At 64.3% G+C, this 13,909-nt stretch overlaps 1 protein-coding gene across 4 annotated transcripts; it reads right to left on the bottom strand.

Moving 5' to 3' along the window:
* Nucleotides 1-2,581: 2,581 nt before the first annotated feature.
* Nucleotides 2,582-13,643, bottom strand: AMPD2 (adenosine monophosphate deaminase 2). 4 transcript variants are annotated; one of them, XM_062191907.1, is made up of 19 exons: nt 13,481-13,643; nt 13,205-13,351; nt 8,511-8,641; nt 8,240-8,370; nt 7,975-8,043; nt 7,752-7,863; nt 7,330-7,516; nt 6,932-7,073; nt 6,727-6,816; nt 6,399-6,528; nt 6,046-6,240; nt 5,803-5,934; nt 5,533-5,696; nt 5,108-5,234; nt 4,865-5,028; nt 4,506-4,626; nt 4,033-4,206; nt 3,769-3,879; nt 2,582-3,624 (listed from the first exon to the last, which is right to left on the bottom strand). In XM_062191907.1, coding segments are annotated over exons 1-19 (2,538 nt in total). In that variant the 5' UTR covers nt 13,482-13,643; the 3' UTR covers nt 2,582-3,414. The 4 variants fall into 4 exon arrangements, with proteins under 4 accessions (XP_062047891.1, XP_062047894.1, XP_062047892.1 ...); XM_062191910.1 differs by lacking the exon at nt 13,481-13,643 and having other exon boundaries at nt 13,205-13,425; XM_062191908.1 differs by lacking the exons at nt 13,205-13,351; nt 13,481-13,643 and adding an exon at nt 12,242-12,618.
* Between the last annotated feature and the right edge of the window lie 266 nt (nt 13,644-13,909).

Genomic DNA, 13,909 nt, shown 5'->3' with positions numbered 1-13,909 from the left:
TTTATTGGGTATTTTAATGAAATGTAGAAACACGTGCTAAAATAACCTTAAAACGAAAGAGAGAGAGGAATAAAATAATTAAGGGGCCAGAACTGTGGCATAGGTTACACTGCCACCTGCAATGCCGGCATCCCATGGGTGTAGGTTCCAGTCCCAGCTGCTCCACTTCTGACCCAGCTCCCTGCTGATGCACCTGGGAAAGCAGTGGAAGATGGCCCAAGTGCTTGGGCCCCTGAACCCACCTGGGAGACCTAGAAGAAACTCCTGGCTCCTGGCTTCAGCTTGGCCCAGCCCCGGCCATTTCGGTCATTTGGGGAGTGAACCAGGGGATGGAAGATTCTCTCTCTCTCTCTCTCCTCTTCTCTGTTTCTGATGTTCAAATAAATACATAAAGTCTTTTTAAAAAGATAACCTTAAACACCAAAAGTATACCAATTAAGATCTTAACAATTGGGCCGCCACTGTGGTACAGCGGATTAAAGCCCTGGCCTACACTGCTGGCAATCCATAGGGGTGCTGGTTCAAGTCCTGGCTGCTCCACTTCTGATTCAGTTCGCTGCTAACAAGCTCTGGGAAAGCAGTGGAAGATGGCCCAAGTGCTTAGGCCTCTGCACCCACTTGGGCGACCGGATACAGCTCCTGGCTCCTGGCTGAAGCCTGGCCCAGCCCCAGGTGTTGTGGCCATCTGGGGAGTGAACAAGCAGATGGAAGATCTTTCCCTCTGCTCTGTAACTCTGCCTTTCAAATAACTAACTAAATGTATATATATAAACCCACACAAATATTTCAGGCACGCAGCTGAGCAAATACTGGTTGAAATCGGCAGAGTAGGAGTGATTTTTCTTCTTCTCATTTCTATTTTCCAAATTTTTTGAGCAAAAATGTTTTTCTTTTCAGGTAGGAAAAGTTATTATAGCCTTTCTATTTTAAGATTGTTTGTTTGTGGTAAGTGTTCAAGAAGTTTCTGAGAAACTGAAATTGTGGAGAGGCTGCTGACACCTCTTTGAATGAGCACTGCTTGGGGCCAGGCCTCAAGTCAAGCAAGGGGGACGCAGGATCTGTTAAATGACGCATCCTATGAGCAAATAAAGGAAACTGAGTGCCGGCAAGTGGTCTGGCCGTTGTTGCCTTCAAGGAACCTTCTAGAAAGATCTTCTAACTCCGCCTCATTTCACAAAGCTCATGAGCATTATGAAATACCCTGGCCTCCTTGGAAAGCCAGTTCCCGGGGCCGGCGCTGTGGCGCAGTGGATTAATGCCCTGGCCTGAAGTGCCAGCATCCCACATGGACACCAGTTCAAGTCCTGGCTGCTCCACTTCCAACCCAGCTCTCTGCTATGGCCTAGGAAAGCAGTAGAAGATGGCCCAAGTCCTTGGGCCCCTGCACCCATGTGGGAGACCTGGAGGAAGCTCCTGGCTCCTGACTCCTGGCTTCGGATCAGCGCAGCTCCAGCCATTTTGGCCAACTGGGGAGTGAACCAGCGGATGGAAGACCCCTCTCTCTCTCTCTCTCAGCCTCTCCTCTCTGTGTCAAATAAAATAAACAAATATTTAAAAAGAAAAGAAAGTCACTTCCCATCACTATGAGATCAGCGTTCCTCGGGCAGACCAGGCTGTGTTGGCAGCAGCCCTGGACGCTGGGCCCCAGTTCAGGCCCTGCCTCTGGCCATTGTCACCTCCAAAGGCCATGGCCCCAACCAGCAATCAGCCAGAGCTGCCCAGCCTCTCGCTCACTGTGAGTCCTGATGCGTGAATGGCAAGGCAGATCTGGGGACCGAAGGGCCTGGGGGCCTGGGGTTGAAGCCAGGAGGCCTAGCTAGTGGCCTTCAGCAGGCAGGGGGCTCCTGAGCAGCCCCTGGGCCAGGGGCGGACGTGTCCTCCTGCCAACCCAGAGGGCTTTGCCAGGGCAGCCGACAGTCGGCAAGCCCCTCAGCCTCCGCTGCTCCCCAGCCAGTCCCTCCGTCACCCGGGCTCCGGCGGCCTCGGGCTGACTGTCCTGAAGGCAGCTGCCTCTTCCCTCAGCGGTACCAGCCAGCCGTCAGCTCCCCTGGGGCCTGGCTTGTGACACGGGCCGCAGCCTCCAGCCTCCTCTGGGCCTCGGAGATGCTGGGAAATTGCACGCCTGCCACGAGACAGAAGCCCAGCAGGTGCAGGACACAATCAGCACGCACAGGCTTGCTCAGAGCTCCTGCAACAGAACATGCACGGGAGCCGGCAGCCACCTGGCCACACTGCCCACCACCAACGAGGGAGCGCAGGGGCAGGCCGGGAGAGGGCAATCCTCACAAGTGCCCTGGGGGAAGCCCCACACCCACACTTGCCAGGACTGCTTTTAGGTGCGGATTCTCGTATCTACCAGGCTGTCTGGTGAGGCTGGGACTGAGAGGGTAGAGGGTGGCGAGGGGACACTCTCCCCCTCGCTGGTGTGACAGGGATGTGCCTGCTGCACACCTGGGGCCAGGTGTGCTCCCGCACAGGGCAGGCGTGATAAGGGCTCAGAAAGCTTCTCCCGCAGCCCTCCCCCGTCGGGGCCCACCCGCCACACACCCCCACCCCCTCCCTACAGACTTCACCTGCCCACTACTTAAATACTCTTTATTTCTCATGCACTAGGAAAGGTGGCTCATACGAAACACTGTGTTTCACAGCAGGACCTCGGGACACAGTACGGGGGGCCGGCGGGGGTCCAGGTCCGGTGGAAGCTCTGGGGGCCACCGCGGGGAGCAGATCCAATACCCTCCAGCTGCAGGGGCCCCTGACACAGCACAGGGCGGCTGCCCCCTCCCACAGAGGCACGAGAAGCTGACACCAGAAGAGAGCAGGCAGGCCAGGGAAGGGACGGAGAAGGCGGCTTGCTGGGCAGTGCCTGGGCAGTGACTCGGTGGAGGTGACGGTCCTGCACCTCCGGGCCAAGTGCACCCCCTCAGACCAGGCGGCCTTGAGCCTGACGCTACCCAGCACGGAGCACAGACCCTCGGCTGCACCGTGCCCAAGGCAGAGGTACAGCCCACCTGACTGCCCTCTGCCACATAAACAGACGGGGCCAGCACTTCGGCCTGGCCAAGGCTCGGATTTGCCCAGGCTAGACCCTACAGGCTAAAGGGAACAAGCCCCACGACCACCACAAGTCTCCACGGACGCTGAGGACACCCACAGGACAGCCAGGCCTCCGAGGGCCCCAGGACGGGACCACCAGCAGGGCCCGCCCTCCAGTCTCGGCCATCAGCAGCCACCTGGGCCAACATGATAGCGAAGCGCAGGTTCCCCGGGCCCAGCTTCAGTGGGGTGGCCCAGGGACAGCACACGGTCAGAGACATGCGGGACAGAAACAAAGGACAGAGACATGCAGTGACCACAACAGGACGGGAGGGGGCCAAGCACAAAACACGGCAACGGTGCCGAGGCGGAGCGGGCTCACTGGGGCCCCGGGCTCGTGGCGACGCCCGCCTCCTCCGGGATGGTCTCCAGCATCTCACTCTGGACGGCCTGCGTGATGAGCGCCAGCTCCTGGCAAAGGGTCTCGTGGCGATAGCCCACGCGGATGTCTGGCACATTGGTGCGGCGGATGTCATTGCCCTCGGGGCCCTCCTTGGTGTAGTTGGGTCCCAACCAGTGGCTCTTCACCTGCCGGGGTCAGGTGGGGCAGGGTGGGCAACAGGCACAGCTGCAGCCAGCCCCACGGGCCCATGCACCACACCAAGCCACCCAGGGCCAAGGTCAGTCCCAGTGCAGAGCGGCGGAGGGGCAGTCCAGGAGGGCGGTGCATACCTTGTGGGAGAAGCCGCTCATGAGCACGCTGTTGCGGGCCAGCTCACACATGTCGCAGGAGCTCAGCTTCCACACCTGGGTGGCGATGCTGTACTCTTCCATCAGGGGCTCCTGCACAGGCCAGGCTCCCTGAGACGGGCAGGCCCCCGCCATGCCGTGCCGCCCCTCCCTCCAACTCCCTCCCACCTCCAGCCACACTCCACCTGCAGCGGGCAGTACCAACCCAGAGCGCAGGGGAGGGGAGGCCTGCCTGCTGGCTCTGACCTTGGTGAAGTGGAACTGCAGGGGGTCATCAGTGGACAGCGAGACCATGAGGCCCCGAGACAGGTACTCGGGCAGCGGGTTCCGGTGGTAGCTGAGGAAGAGGCTGTTGTTGCTCAGCGGGGACATGGCGATGCCGATCTGCGCCAGGTAATACAGGTACTGCAGGACGGGGGCCTGAGCGTGCGAGACGGAGGACGGCCTGTCAGGTGGCCGCGGGGGCTGTGGGTCCCTGAGGCCCTGGCCAGGCTAGAGAGAAGGAGGACGGGGGCCCAGGCCGGCCCCGACATGCACAGGGTGAGTGACGGCCAGAATCCAGGTGGGGGTCCCAAGCCTGGAGGCCGGGGCGGGGGGCATGCCAGTGCTCCAGGGAAGGAGTGCCACCTCAGGGCCGGGAGGGGAGGACCCGCTGCCGAGGGGCCCGGGTGATGCCCCGGAGGAAGGCGACCGGCCGGGAGGGCGGCGCAGAGCCTGACCTTGCGCAGGAGCAGCCCGTGGGAAATGTTCTCGGCCAGCATGAAGGCTGACACCAGGTGGTGGATGGGCCCGGCCTCCCCGCAGTGCGGCCTCAGCACAAACGTGTGGAAGCCCCTCTGCCTGGGGAGCACGAAGACAGGGTCAGCCGCGGGCCCCCCTGAGCTCCCGGGCCCCCGCCCCGCACACACGTGCTCTCCCACCAGTGCCTGCGGGCCTGGGGTAAGCGGGGAGGGATGGAGCCCCGAGGACACAGAAGGAGCCCATGCGGTCCGGGCACAGAGGCCGTATGTGGGTCATGAGTCCAGAGAGCCCAGAGCGAGGCCTGCTGGGTGAGAGGCCATGCGGCAAGCAGAGGCACCTGCGCAGGTGGTTCAACGTGGCCATGTTGGCAAAGGTGTAGTACAGGTAGTAGGCATACGGCGGGTTGTCCTCCTCCATCCAAGCCTCGGGCAGGGGGCTCTCTAGGTTAAAGATGTGGTTCTCGGGCTTGGACTCGTCATCCACACTGTCAAAACCATCCACCTGGCACAGGAGCCCACGGTCAGGCCCGGCACCGCGGTGGGCGGTCAGCCCTGCACCCAGCCCTGGGCCGCCTGCTCACGTGTTCCAGGAAGAGGTGCAGCTCCGGGTGGCTGGCCGGGTGTATCGTGGCCTCGAACAGAGGCAGGAAGATGTTCTCCAGCATCTCCTGGAAACTGGCTAGCTGGCCCTTGGTCCGGTATACGTCACTGTAGCAACACAACGCACGGGCATATGCAGGTCAGGGCCCGCACCCCCGGCAGGCCAGTACGGGGCAGAGCCCAGCTGGAGGGCACAGCGGCACACCTGAACCACACTAGGAAGGCGAGGACACCCCAGGGTGGGGGGCTGCTGGACAGACCACAGGTGGGGCCGTGAGGCCCCCTTCCTCACATTCCAGAGAGCTCGGCCGGGACAGGGAGGCTCAGCCATGCCAGGATGGCGGGAGGCAGGTCCTGGGCCTTGAATGTGGTCCCCACGATCCCTCCCACGGCCAGGGACACTCACAAGAGGCGGGGCACCTGCACGAGCCAGCGCACGTTGGGGGAGTGCACGCGGTGTGTCACGGCCCACCGCGCCAGCTTGTCCCACTCGTCCCGCGAGCGCCCGTAGATGGAGAGCCGCAGCTCCGCATTCTGGTATTTGCTCTCCTCCAGGTCCGACATCACCTCCTACAGGCGCGTGTGGAGCGGCGGTCACGTCCAGGCTTCCCGCCCAGCCCCCTATCACAGCCCCGATACCCAGGTATCCCCCTGATACCCGGAGATGCCTCCTCACCTTGATGATGTGAGCAAAATACTTCCCAGACACCCTGTTGTCCGTCTTGATGAAGATCTCTCGGAGGACAGACTCCCCGATAGGGTTGTACTTGGCATTGAACTTGTCGAAGCGATGGAAGGTGTTTCTGTCCTAGGGGGGAGGGGCAGGCCGGGTCACCTTTGACCCGCACCCTGCCCCACCCCAACCCTCCCCACCCCACGGCGCGAAGCCAGCCCCTCAGCCCCTGCCGCTGGGACAGACCGCATGCACGTCGAGCGTGTCCACGCTCAGGTCGTAGGCCGTGAGATTCATGCTCTCGAAGACCTCCCGCAGCGTCTGCTCGCGGCCCTGCTCCACGTGCACGATCTCCTCCAGGTGCCGCTTCATTGCCCGCTTGATGAAGCGCAGCAGGTGCTTCTGGTTCATGCAGGACGAGGCGTGGATGTGTGTGTCCACCTGGTGGGGCGGGGAGCCACTGGGTCCAGCAGAGACCAGGAAGGTGGGGAGCGCGGCAGGAGGAAGGAAGAGGACCGTCCCCACTGGGCACCGGGTGGGCTCCCAGGCCCTGGAGAGGGCGGTGTGCAGAGGGGTGGGGCGGGACGCAGAGAGCCCACCTTGCGGATGTTGTAGAAGTCTCGATGCGGCACTTTCTTCTGGGCGGCCAGCTCCTTCATCTCATTGAGCAGCACGTGCATCTGGAACTTGGAGCTCAGGTACTGCAGCCGGCGGTAGCAGAATGACTTTCTGGGCAGGAGGACCATGAGGCAAAGGGCTCAGGCCCTGAAGGGAGGCCCAGGCAGCAGAGCCAAGGGAGGAGGCAGCCGAGAGGGCTGCGGACGGAGGGGGCTTGGGCTCGGGGACTAGGGAGGGGCACGAGACTAGGCCCGGGGCAGGGCTGGGGCTAGAGAGCAAGCCAAGTGTCTGGGAAGGGCAGGGACTCACATGGGGCCGTTGATGATCAGGGCCATCAACACGTTGACGTCAGCCACAAATTCCTGCAGGTCAGGGTAGGGCAGCTCCACCTCGGAGCAACTGGTATGTAGGGGAACTCAGGTGAGGAGAGCAAGCCAGGCCCTGCAGCCCCTCCCTAGGCAGCACAGCCTCCCACATCTGGGTACCCCTCTTCCATACACCACACCCTTCTTACTTCTCGTCTGGATCCCTGCGGGTGTAGACGTGCACCACACCACGCACCATGCGCAGGCCCAAGCCCAGGTCACCAGGCATGGTGCTCGGCTCACAGCGCTCATACGGGTGCTGCTCCAGTGCGGGGGGGTGCACCGGGGCATCTGTGGGGGTGGGAAGGCAGCGTCAGGGCCAGGCTCCCCCAGGCCACCCTCTGCCCAGCTCAGAGGCCCTGCAGATAGCGACAGGCATCAAAGGCCACAGCGTGACGCTTCCCCACCACCACCACCTCCCCTCCAGGCTGCCAAGAAGCTGGCCTGAGCCTGGCCCAAGTGGGAGAAGTAGACAGGGCTGGGACCCTCGGACCCAGGAGCCCTGAAGAGTGGGGCACTTGGGGTGGGGCAGGGACTGGGGTCCCACCAGCCGACACGGGGGTGTCAGGGCCTTGCTCGTAGGTCCGCGTCTCTAGGGGCTTCTCGGCCAGCTGCTGCAGGTAGCGGCGGGTGGTGGGGCAGAAACTCTGCAGGGACAGAGCCATGTACTTCTCCCGGATGAAGAGTGCCCGCACCACACTCTTGGCGGCGTCCAGCAGGTCTGTGAATGGCACCTGGAACCGAGGACACGGGCTCACTCTCAGCTCCACCCCCACCCCCCAGGCCTTTCTCTGCCCACCTCTGGCAGGACCTGACCCCAGGGGATACTCCCACCATTCCCAGGGGCTCCCAGTCACTCTCTTTGTCCCCCCAACCTCCAGGGTTGTGGGAAGAAAACTACCCTCTCTAGCCTCCATCCTCCACCCCCGCCCCCTGCCCGGGCTCCCAGGAACCCCGGCCCCTGCTCACTCCGCACTTCTCCTCCCCGGAGATGGTCACACGCTGAAATTCCCGCTCCAACATCACATCCCGCTCCCGCAGGCCCCGGTCACCCTGCCCCTCGCCCTGCTCCTTGTATAGCCTAGGGCAGAAGGGAGAGGAGGCATGTGAGGGAGGGCCTGGAGCCAGCAGCTGAGGGGCGCCCGCTCAGTGCCTCAGTCCCCCACTCCCCGCACCCCGCCGCCCTCCTCACTGCAGGTCCGAGTCACTGTCCGTCTTCAGGAAATCTTGCTTGGCCCGCAGCAGGATGTCAGGCTCCAGCCTAGAGGCACCGAGGGGAGGGGTCAGAGAGAACGCCAGGGCTGGCCCCCGCACCCGGTCCGCACACCCAGAGAGCAGACCTGAGCTCAAGCCGCAGGGCTCCTCAACCTCCCCTTGGGCCCCCAAGGGAGGACGGGGAGAGAGGTGGAGAGGGGCGGAGGTAGCCCGAGGGCACGGCCACTGGCACTGCGGCTCACTTGACATCCTGGCTGATCTGGCGCTCCAGCCGCTGCCGACGCTCCTCCAGCTGCTCGATGGGGCTCTCCTCCGGGAACTCATAGGGGGCGCTACGGAGCTCGCTCTCAGCCAGCGAGCGGGTGAACAGCTCCTGGGGGAGTCACACAGGTCAGCCCGGGCCTCCCCGGCAGGGTCTGGGGAAGAGGTGAGGGCAGCAGGGGCATGGGGCACTTGGGAGCAGCCAAGCACGGGGTGAGGGCCAACCGAGCATGGGGGCGCAGGGCGCCGTACCTCGGCGATCTCCTTGCATTTGCCATCCATGGACGTGCGCAGGTCAAGCGGGAAGTGCTTGAGGCAGGGGGCAGGGCCCGGCAGGGATCGGGCGGACTGCAGCGGCGGGGCCCCCAGGCCACCCCGAGCCTCTGCAGAGACAGCGATGCCAGGGTCACTGGGTGGAGGGGCAGGGCCTGCGCACTCCTGGAAGCCCTGGACTCCTGCCCACCCCGGAGCCAGTCCCTGAGAAAGGTCAGGGCCTGGCAAGTGGGCGGTCCCTCCAGAGAGGCTCCCAAAGGACCTCTCCCTCAGCACAGGGAGTCCTCACCCACTCCAGAGCCATAGGTAGAGGGCCTGCGCCTACCCCCAGAACAGCAGATTCATTCACTACTTAAATAAGAACCTGAATCCTGGACTAGGGTCCGCTCCCTTGGGCCATGAGAACGTCCCCCATGTGACTGCCTCCCAGAAGCAGGCACATTCCTGTACGCGCACATACATGTGCACAGGCACACAGAGATGCGCACAGACACACACCAGGCACTCACGAAGGGCCAGAAGGGCCAGGTGGCTGCACCAGGGTCCCCCCGCCTGTGGCTCGCGGGGCAGGCAACCCAGGATCAGCTGCCCTGGATTAGCAGCTCCTCTACCCAGAGGGCAGGGCACTGCCATTCAGACCTAGGGAGCAGCTCCCTCGGGAAGAGGGGGAGGAGAGGAGACGACTTGCGGTGGGGGGAGTCCTGCCTCCTCCCCAGGCCCCCAGGGCTGCCAAGATGTGGCTGGCCCAGCCTGCCCCTCCCACTGCTGGCTGCCCCTCCGAAGAGAGCTGCCACAAACAAGTCTGTGGCACTCAGAGGCCCCAGGATCTGGGCCAGAGGCCCCATGGAGGTCCCTGGGGGAGGCAGCATCAGAAGCCAAGGGTCCTTCTCCATCAAGGGCAAAACTTCTCGTCTCACCACCAGGAGGCTAACACAAAAGGCCTTGAACCTGCTTGTCTTTAAGGGCTGCTCAAGCTCCCAGTTCACCCCAAAAGACCTCCCTGGGCTCAGAAGCCCCAGCCTCCCCAGCAGGGAGCTCTCCGTACCCAGCCAGCCTGGGGGTGGGGAGGGGGAGCTCCCTCCAGCACCTTCTTTTCCCTCCAGCCTGGCTCAGGAGAGCACTGGAGGTAACCAGCTTTAAAGTCTGCGCCCACTGCCCGATACTCCAGGTCTGGTCCTAAGACTGGACAAAGGGAAGAGGGAGGTGCCTGTCCCAGATGCAGGAGCCAGCCCCCTGCTTACTCTGCTCCCTGCCTGGACCCTACCTGCAGAGTTCAGGCAGCTCCGGCCAGCAGCCCTGTGCCCCTGGCCTGCCTGTTTGTCGAATGAAGCTTCAGCCAGTCCCCCAGGACGGCTCAGGGGCCGGCACGGGCTGTACCAAGTGCAGCTGCAGGCAGGGGAGAGCCTGGGATGGCTGTGAGCAGAGGGCTGGGGGGATTTCAGGGGAGTCTGGAAACCAAGGGAAGCAGCCTGTGGGCTGGGAGGTAGAGGAACTCCAGAACTGAACCCGGCCTTCACCTCTGCAGGGCAAGGGAGAACCCCCCGCCACATGCAAGGCTCCCAGGGGAGAAGCAGGGAAGGGCTGAATCAGGCAGGCTGGCAGGGAGGGGCCAAGCCTCCTTAAAATCCACTGCCCAAGGGGACAGTGAGCAGGCAGGGCCCAGCTGGCCAAAGGGCAGGAGGGGAGAACAGGAAAGGGGCCCAGCCCTCCTCCGCTGCACACCAGCTTCCTCGGCCTAGTGGCCTTGTTGCTCACCACTGTCTCCATCCTGACCACAGGGCCCCTGAGACATGGCCTTCGCTGGGGAGAGGAGCTGGCTGGCAGCTGGACACGTGGCCTGGTCTGGGCAGGGGCGAGTCCCTGAGGCTTTCGCACCGCTGCACTGCCCAGGGTCTGATTCCCGCCCACCCCCCAAGCCTCCAGCCCCTGCTCCGAGCCCGCAGGGAGGGACGGGTCAGGCTGTCCTGGAGAAGGGGGACTAGAATCGGGAGCTCTCCTGCCTGCCTCTGTTCCCGCTCACCAGCAAGTTCTACCTCTCCGAGGCTTCGAGCCGTCTCCAAGCGGGGCAGTGAGCAGTCCCTGCCCGCCTCACACGCCTGGCTGCCGGAGGAGGCTCGGCGAGATGAACCTCCGCAGGAGCCCCGCACAACACCAGGCTCCGTGCCAGCGCACAGCCCCCCTCACTGGGCACGGCGGAGGTTCTCAGGGCCCAGGCGGCGGTGCAGGGAAGGGCAGGAGAGGGGCGATGCTCGCTCACTCTTGCAAAAGGGCAGAGTAGGAAGAGGAAGGAAAGATGGGTATCAGCCCACGCCCAGGGTGCGAGGTCCTTGCTTGCCCGAGGACTCTGATCCCTCACACAGGGCCCCAGCTGACTCCTAATCTCCTGCAAGAGGCTGGTCTGTGTTGGCTCCTCACCAGCTGCCGCGAAGGCCCTAACCTCAGCCTGGCCCCCAGCTGGCGGCCCAGGGCCTCCACAGCAGCGTTGGGAGCTACAAGCCAGGTTCTAGAGGCCACAGCCATCCCGCCGGTCTGCTGGCCATTGAATAGAGCTCTGAAGGGTACACCGGAGATGACAGCCAGGCACCCAGGCCAAGCTCCAAGGCTCGGCTGCCTGCTATGGAGGAGGTCTCTGGCCGCAGCACCACAGATACACACACCCACATTCACACAGGGGAGTCAAGCAGAAGCCAGATGGGGCTGCCCCCAGCCACTCCCACCAACTCCAACATCCTGGCCACCAAGATTGCTTCAGTAGGCAGGGAGATGCCCAAGGCTGTGACCCACAAGTATCAGACAAGCACCCTCTGACCACCCACGAAAGTCTCCTGTTCAGCAACAGGGCAACCAGGACAGACCGAGCCCTAGGACACACGAAAGGCCTGGACCTGTGCAGAGAACCCCAGGGCAGCAGAGACCTCAGACCAGGCAAGTTCAATAGCATAAGACAACACAGCAGGAGGGTGACTGAGCTAGGGTAGGAAGCCAGGGGCTGGGAGGGCGACCTGCTCAGCCAGGTAGGGGAGGGTCCTTCCTCAGCTACGGGGCCTGGGGCGTCGCAGGCGGCAGGCTGACAGTCTCAGCAAGCACAGACCTGGGCAGCTGAGCCCCCCGGGAGGCAGGTACTGCCGCACCACACCGCCTGCCCCAATGCTGCAGAGACGCCTACAGCCTGAGAGCTCAACCAAGAGGTGCAGGGGCCATGCGGTACCCCCAAGGACAGCCCACCCCCTTGAAGGGGCTCACAACCCACCCCAGGAATGGGCCTGCGGCAGAGGCAGGGGAGCCCCCATTCAGACCCTCAGCAAGAGCAGTCTCCAAGTGGGGTCCTGGAAAGAGAAAATACCCTTGGGGAAGCCTGAGCCTGCCGGTCAAGGCCCCCACGCCTCTACTCCACGCACACACACTTCACACGCAGTCTTCCCACATGCGCACACCAACACGTGTGCACACACACACCTCTCGTTGCACCCACTCCTTGTTACGGGGAGCAGCATCACTGACACAGAAACCTGGCACCCCCCCAGCTCGCCTGCCTCCCCACTGCACTTCCCAAGCCAGCCATCGCTGGGACTGAGGGCAAGGCACCAGCAGCAGCCGCAGGGTGCCAGGGAAGGCGGGTTCCCGCCCCCCAGGGGAGGGGGTGGTTCAGGAGCCAGCGGCGGTGGAGGTGAGGCAGAGCCAGTGCCTGGGGACAGGAAGCCCACACTCACCTGGAACGGCGGCAGCCGAGGCCTGCAGACTGCCCCGCTTCTTAAAGGGGTACTTGGCCTTGGGCTTGCTGGGGCCAGACGGATAGGATGCCATGGCTGGGGCCACGGCGACAGCGGGGGAGTCTGAGCCGCACCGGCTGGGGCCTGGCTCTGCCACATCCAACCCCTTCCTCCGCCCCGCCCCCAGCGGGAGTGACTGATGCAGGAAGCAGCGCCCCGCAGGCGGAAGAGGCCCTGGCCACGATTTCTGATGTTGTCTAGGCAACGTCGGCGAGTGGGGCCTCCATCCCGGCCCCTTAGCCCTCGAGTGACGCGACTGACGGCGGCCGGATCCGGGGGGCGGGGTGGAGACTACCAGATCGGGGAGGGCCGGCCTCCAGCTCGCCGCTAACCGCACCCGCACCCCGCCACCCCCCACCCCCGCTCAGGAAACCTCCCCCCGCCCCGGCCAGGGCTCCAAAGTCCAGGCTGGCTGCTCCAGCCAGCCGGGGAGCAGAAGACCGCCGTACAGGGGAATCCGGCCGAGCTCGCCTAGTTCAGAACCCACTCCTCGCAGGGCAAGGCGGGGCAGGCGCGCTCCGTCCAAAACCAGGCGCCTCGAGGCGAAGCTCTGCCCCCTCCGCTCCTCCACCTGACCCCCGGCTCCAGGGGCGGCCCAGCTCCCGGAGGAGGGAGTGGAACGGAGAATCCCAGCCCAGGAGGGAGGGGCCTGCCTCGGGAAAATTCCACGGTCCGGCGGAAGCTACCTCCCAGGAAGCCAGGGGCTCTTCTGGGGTCTGGGGAAGGGACGCCCCCCCACCCCACCCCCAGCCGCTTCTGACTTCCCCTTCCACACTCGCTCCGCTTCCCCGGCCTCTTCCCGAGGTCCTGCAGATTGTGCCAAGACCCCCACACTCTTGTCAGCCTGGCCAAAGCACCTCTGAGTGCAGGGACCCTCGCCCCAACACACGCGCACACACTTACCCGAGGCCATGCCGCCTGAATCCCGAGGGGCACTGGGGGAGCCGCCCGCGAGGGTCTGCACAGCGGGGAAGCCCGGGTCGTGAGGGAGGGGAGAGGGGCTGGGCCCCAGACCCCGGCCAAGTCGCTCCAAAGGGCCGTGACCTGGCACTGGATTGGGGAAAGTAGGGCAGTTTTTCAAAATTTCCAGCCGGCTGCGGGCGAACCGCAGCCGACCTCGGCCGGCCGAGTGGCCTCGGGCAACCCCGGCGTCCCGACCCCCCACCCCAGCCAACGCACTGGAGAAGCGGGCAGGCCACGTGCTCCCCCAGCCAGCAGCACCCGGAACTCGTCCGGGTTTCTCTCGACACGCCTTGGCTATGTGTTGCCGGACTCCCGTGGCTGGCCAGAGGGGGACCACGCAACAGGTGCGACCCCACCCGAACCCCAGCGGCGCCGCGCCAGTCTCCGTGGCCCCAGGCCCCGCCCCCGGCTGGCCCCGCCCCCTTCCCCGGGCGCCACGTGGGCCGCGAACTCCGCGGTGGGCCTGGCCCGGCGCTGGGTCGGGGGCGAGCTGTGCGCGCCAGCCTCCTCCTCCGTAAGGCGGGGGACGGAGCGGTGACAGCGCCGCGCTCCGGGGGTAAGCGGCGCCGGGCCCAGCGGGGGCCCAGGAAAGGGTAGCCGTTGTGAGCGCCTCGGGAGTCACTTGAAACCGAAGTGCGGCCCCTC

Source organism: Lepus europaeus, chromosome 5, assembly GCF_033115175.1.
Source record: "Lepus europaeus isolate LE1 chromosome 5, mLepTim1.pri, whole genome shotgun sequence".
Lineage (NCBI taxonomy): Eukaryota > Metazoa > Chordata > Mammalia > Lagomorpha > Leporidae > Lepus > Lepus europaeus.
The sequence above is the reverse complement of the archived record's forward strand: the minus strand, read 5'-3'. Positions and strand labels throughout refer to the sequence as shown.

Coding starts and splice junctions, on each gene's coding strand:
- AMPD2 (XM_062191907.1), bottom strand. Junction 7,864..7,974: donor GACAGTGACTCGGACCTGCA/GTGAGGAGGGCG, acceptor CTTCTGCCCTAG/GCTATACAAGGAGCAGGGCG. Junction 5,697..5,802: donor ATTTTGCTCACATCATCAAG/GTGAGGAGGCAT, acceptor ACGCGCCTGTAG/GAGGTGATGTCGGACCTGGA.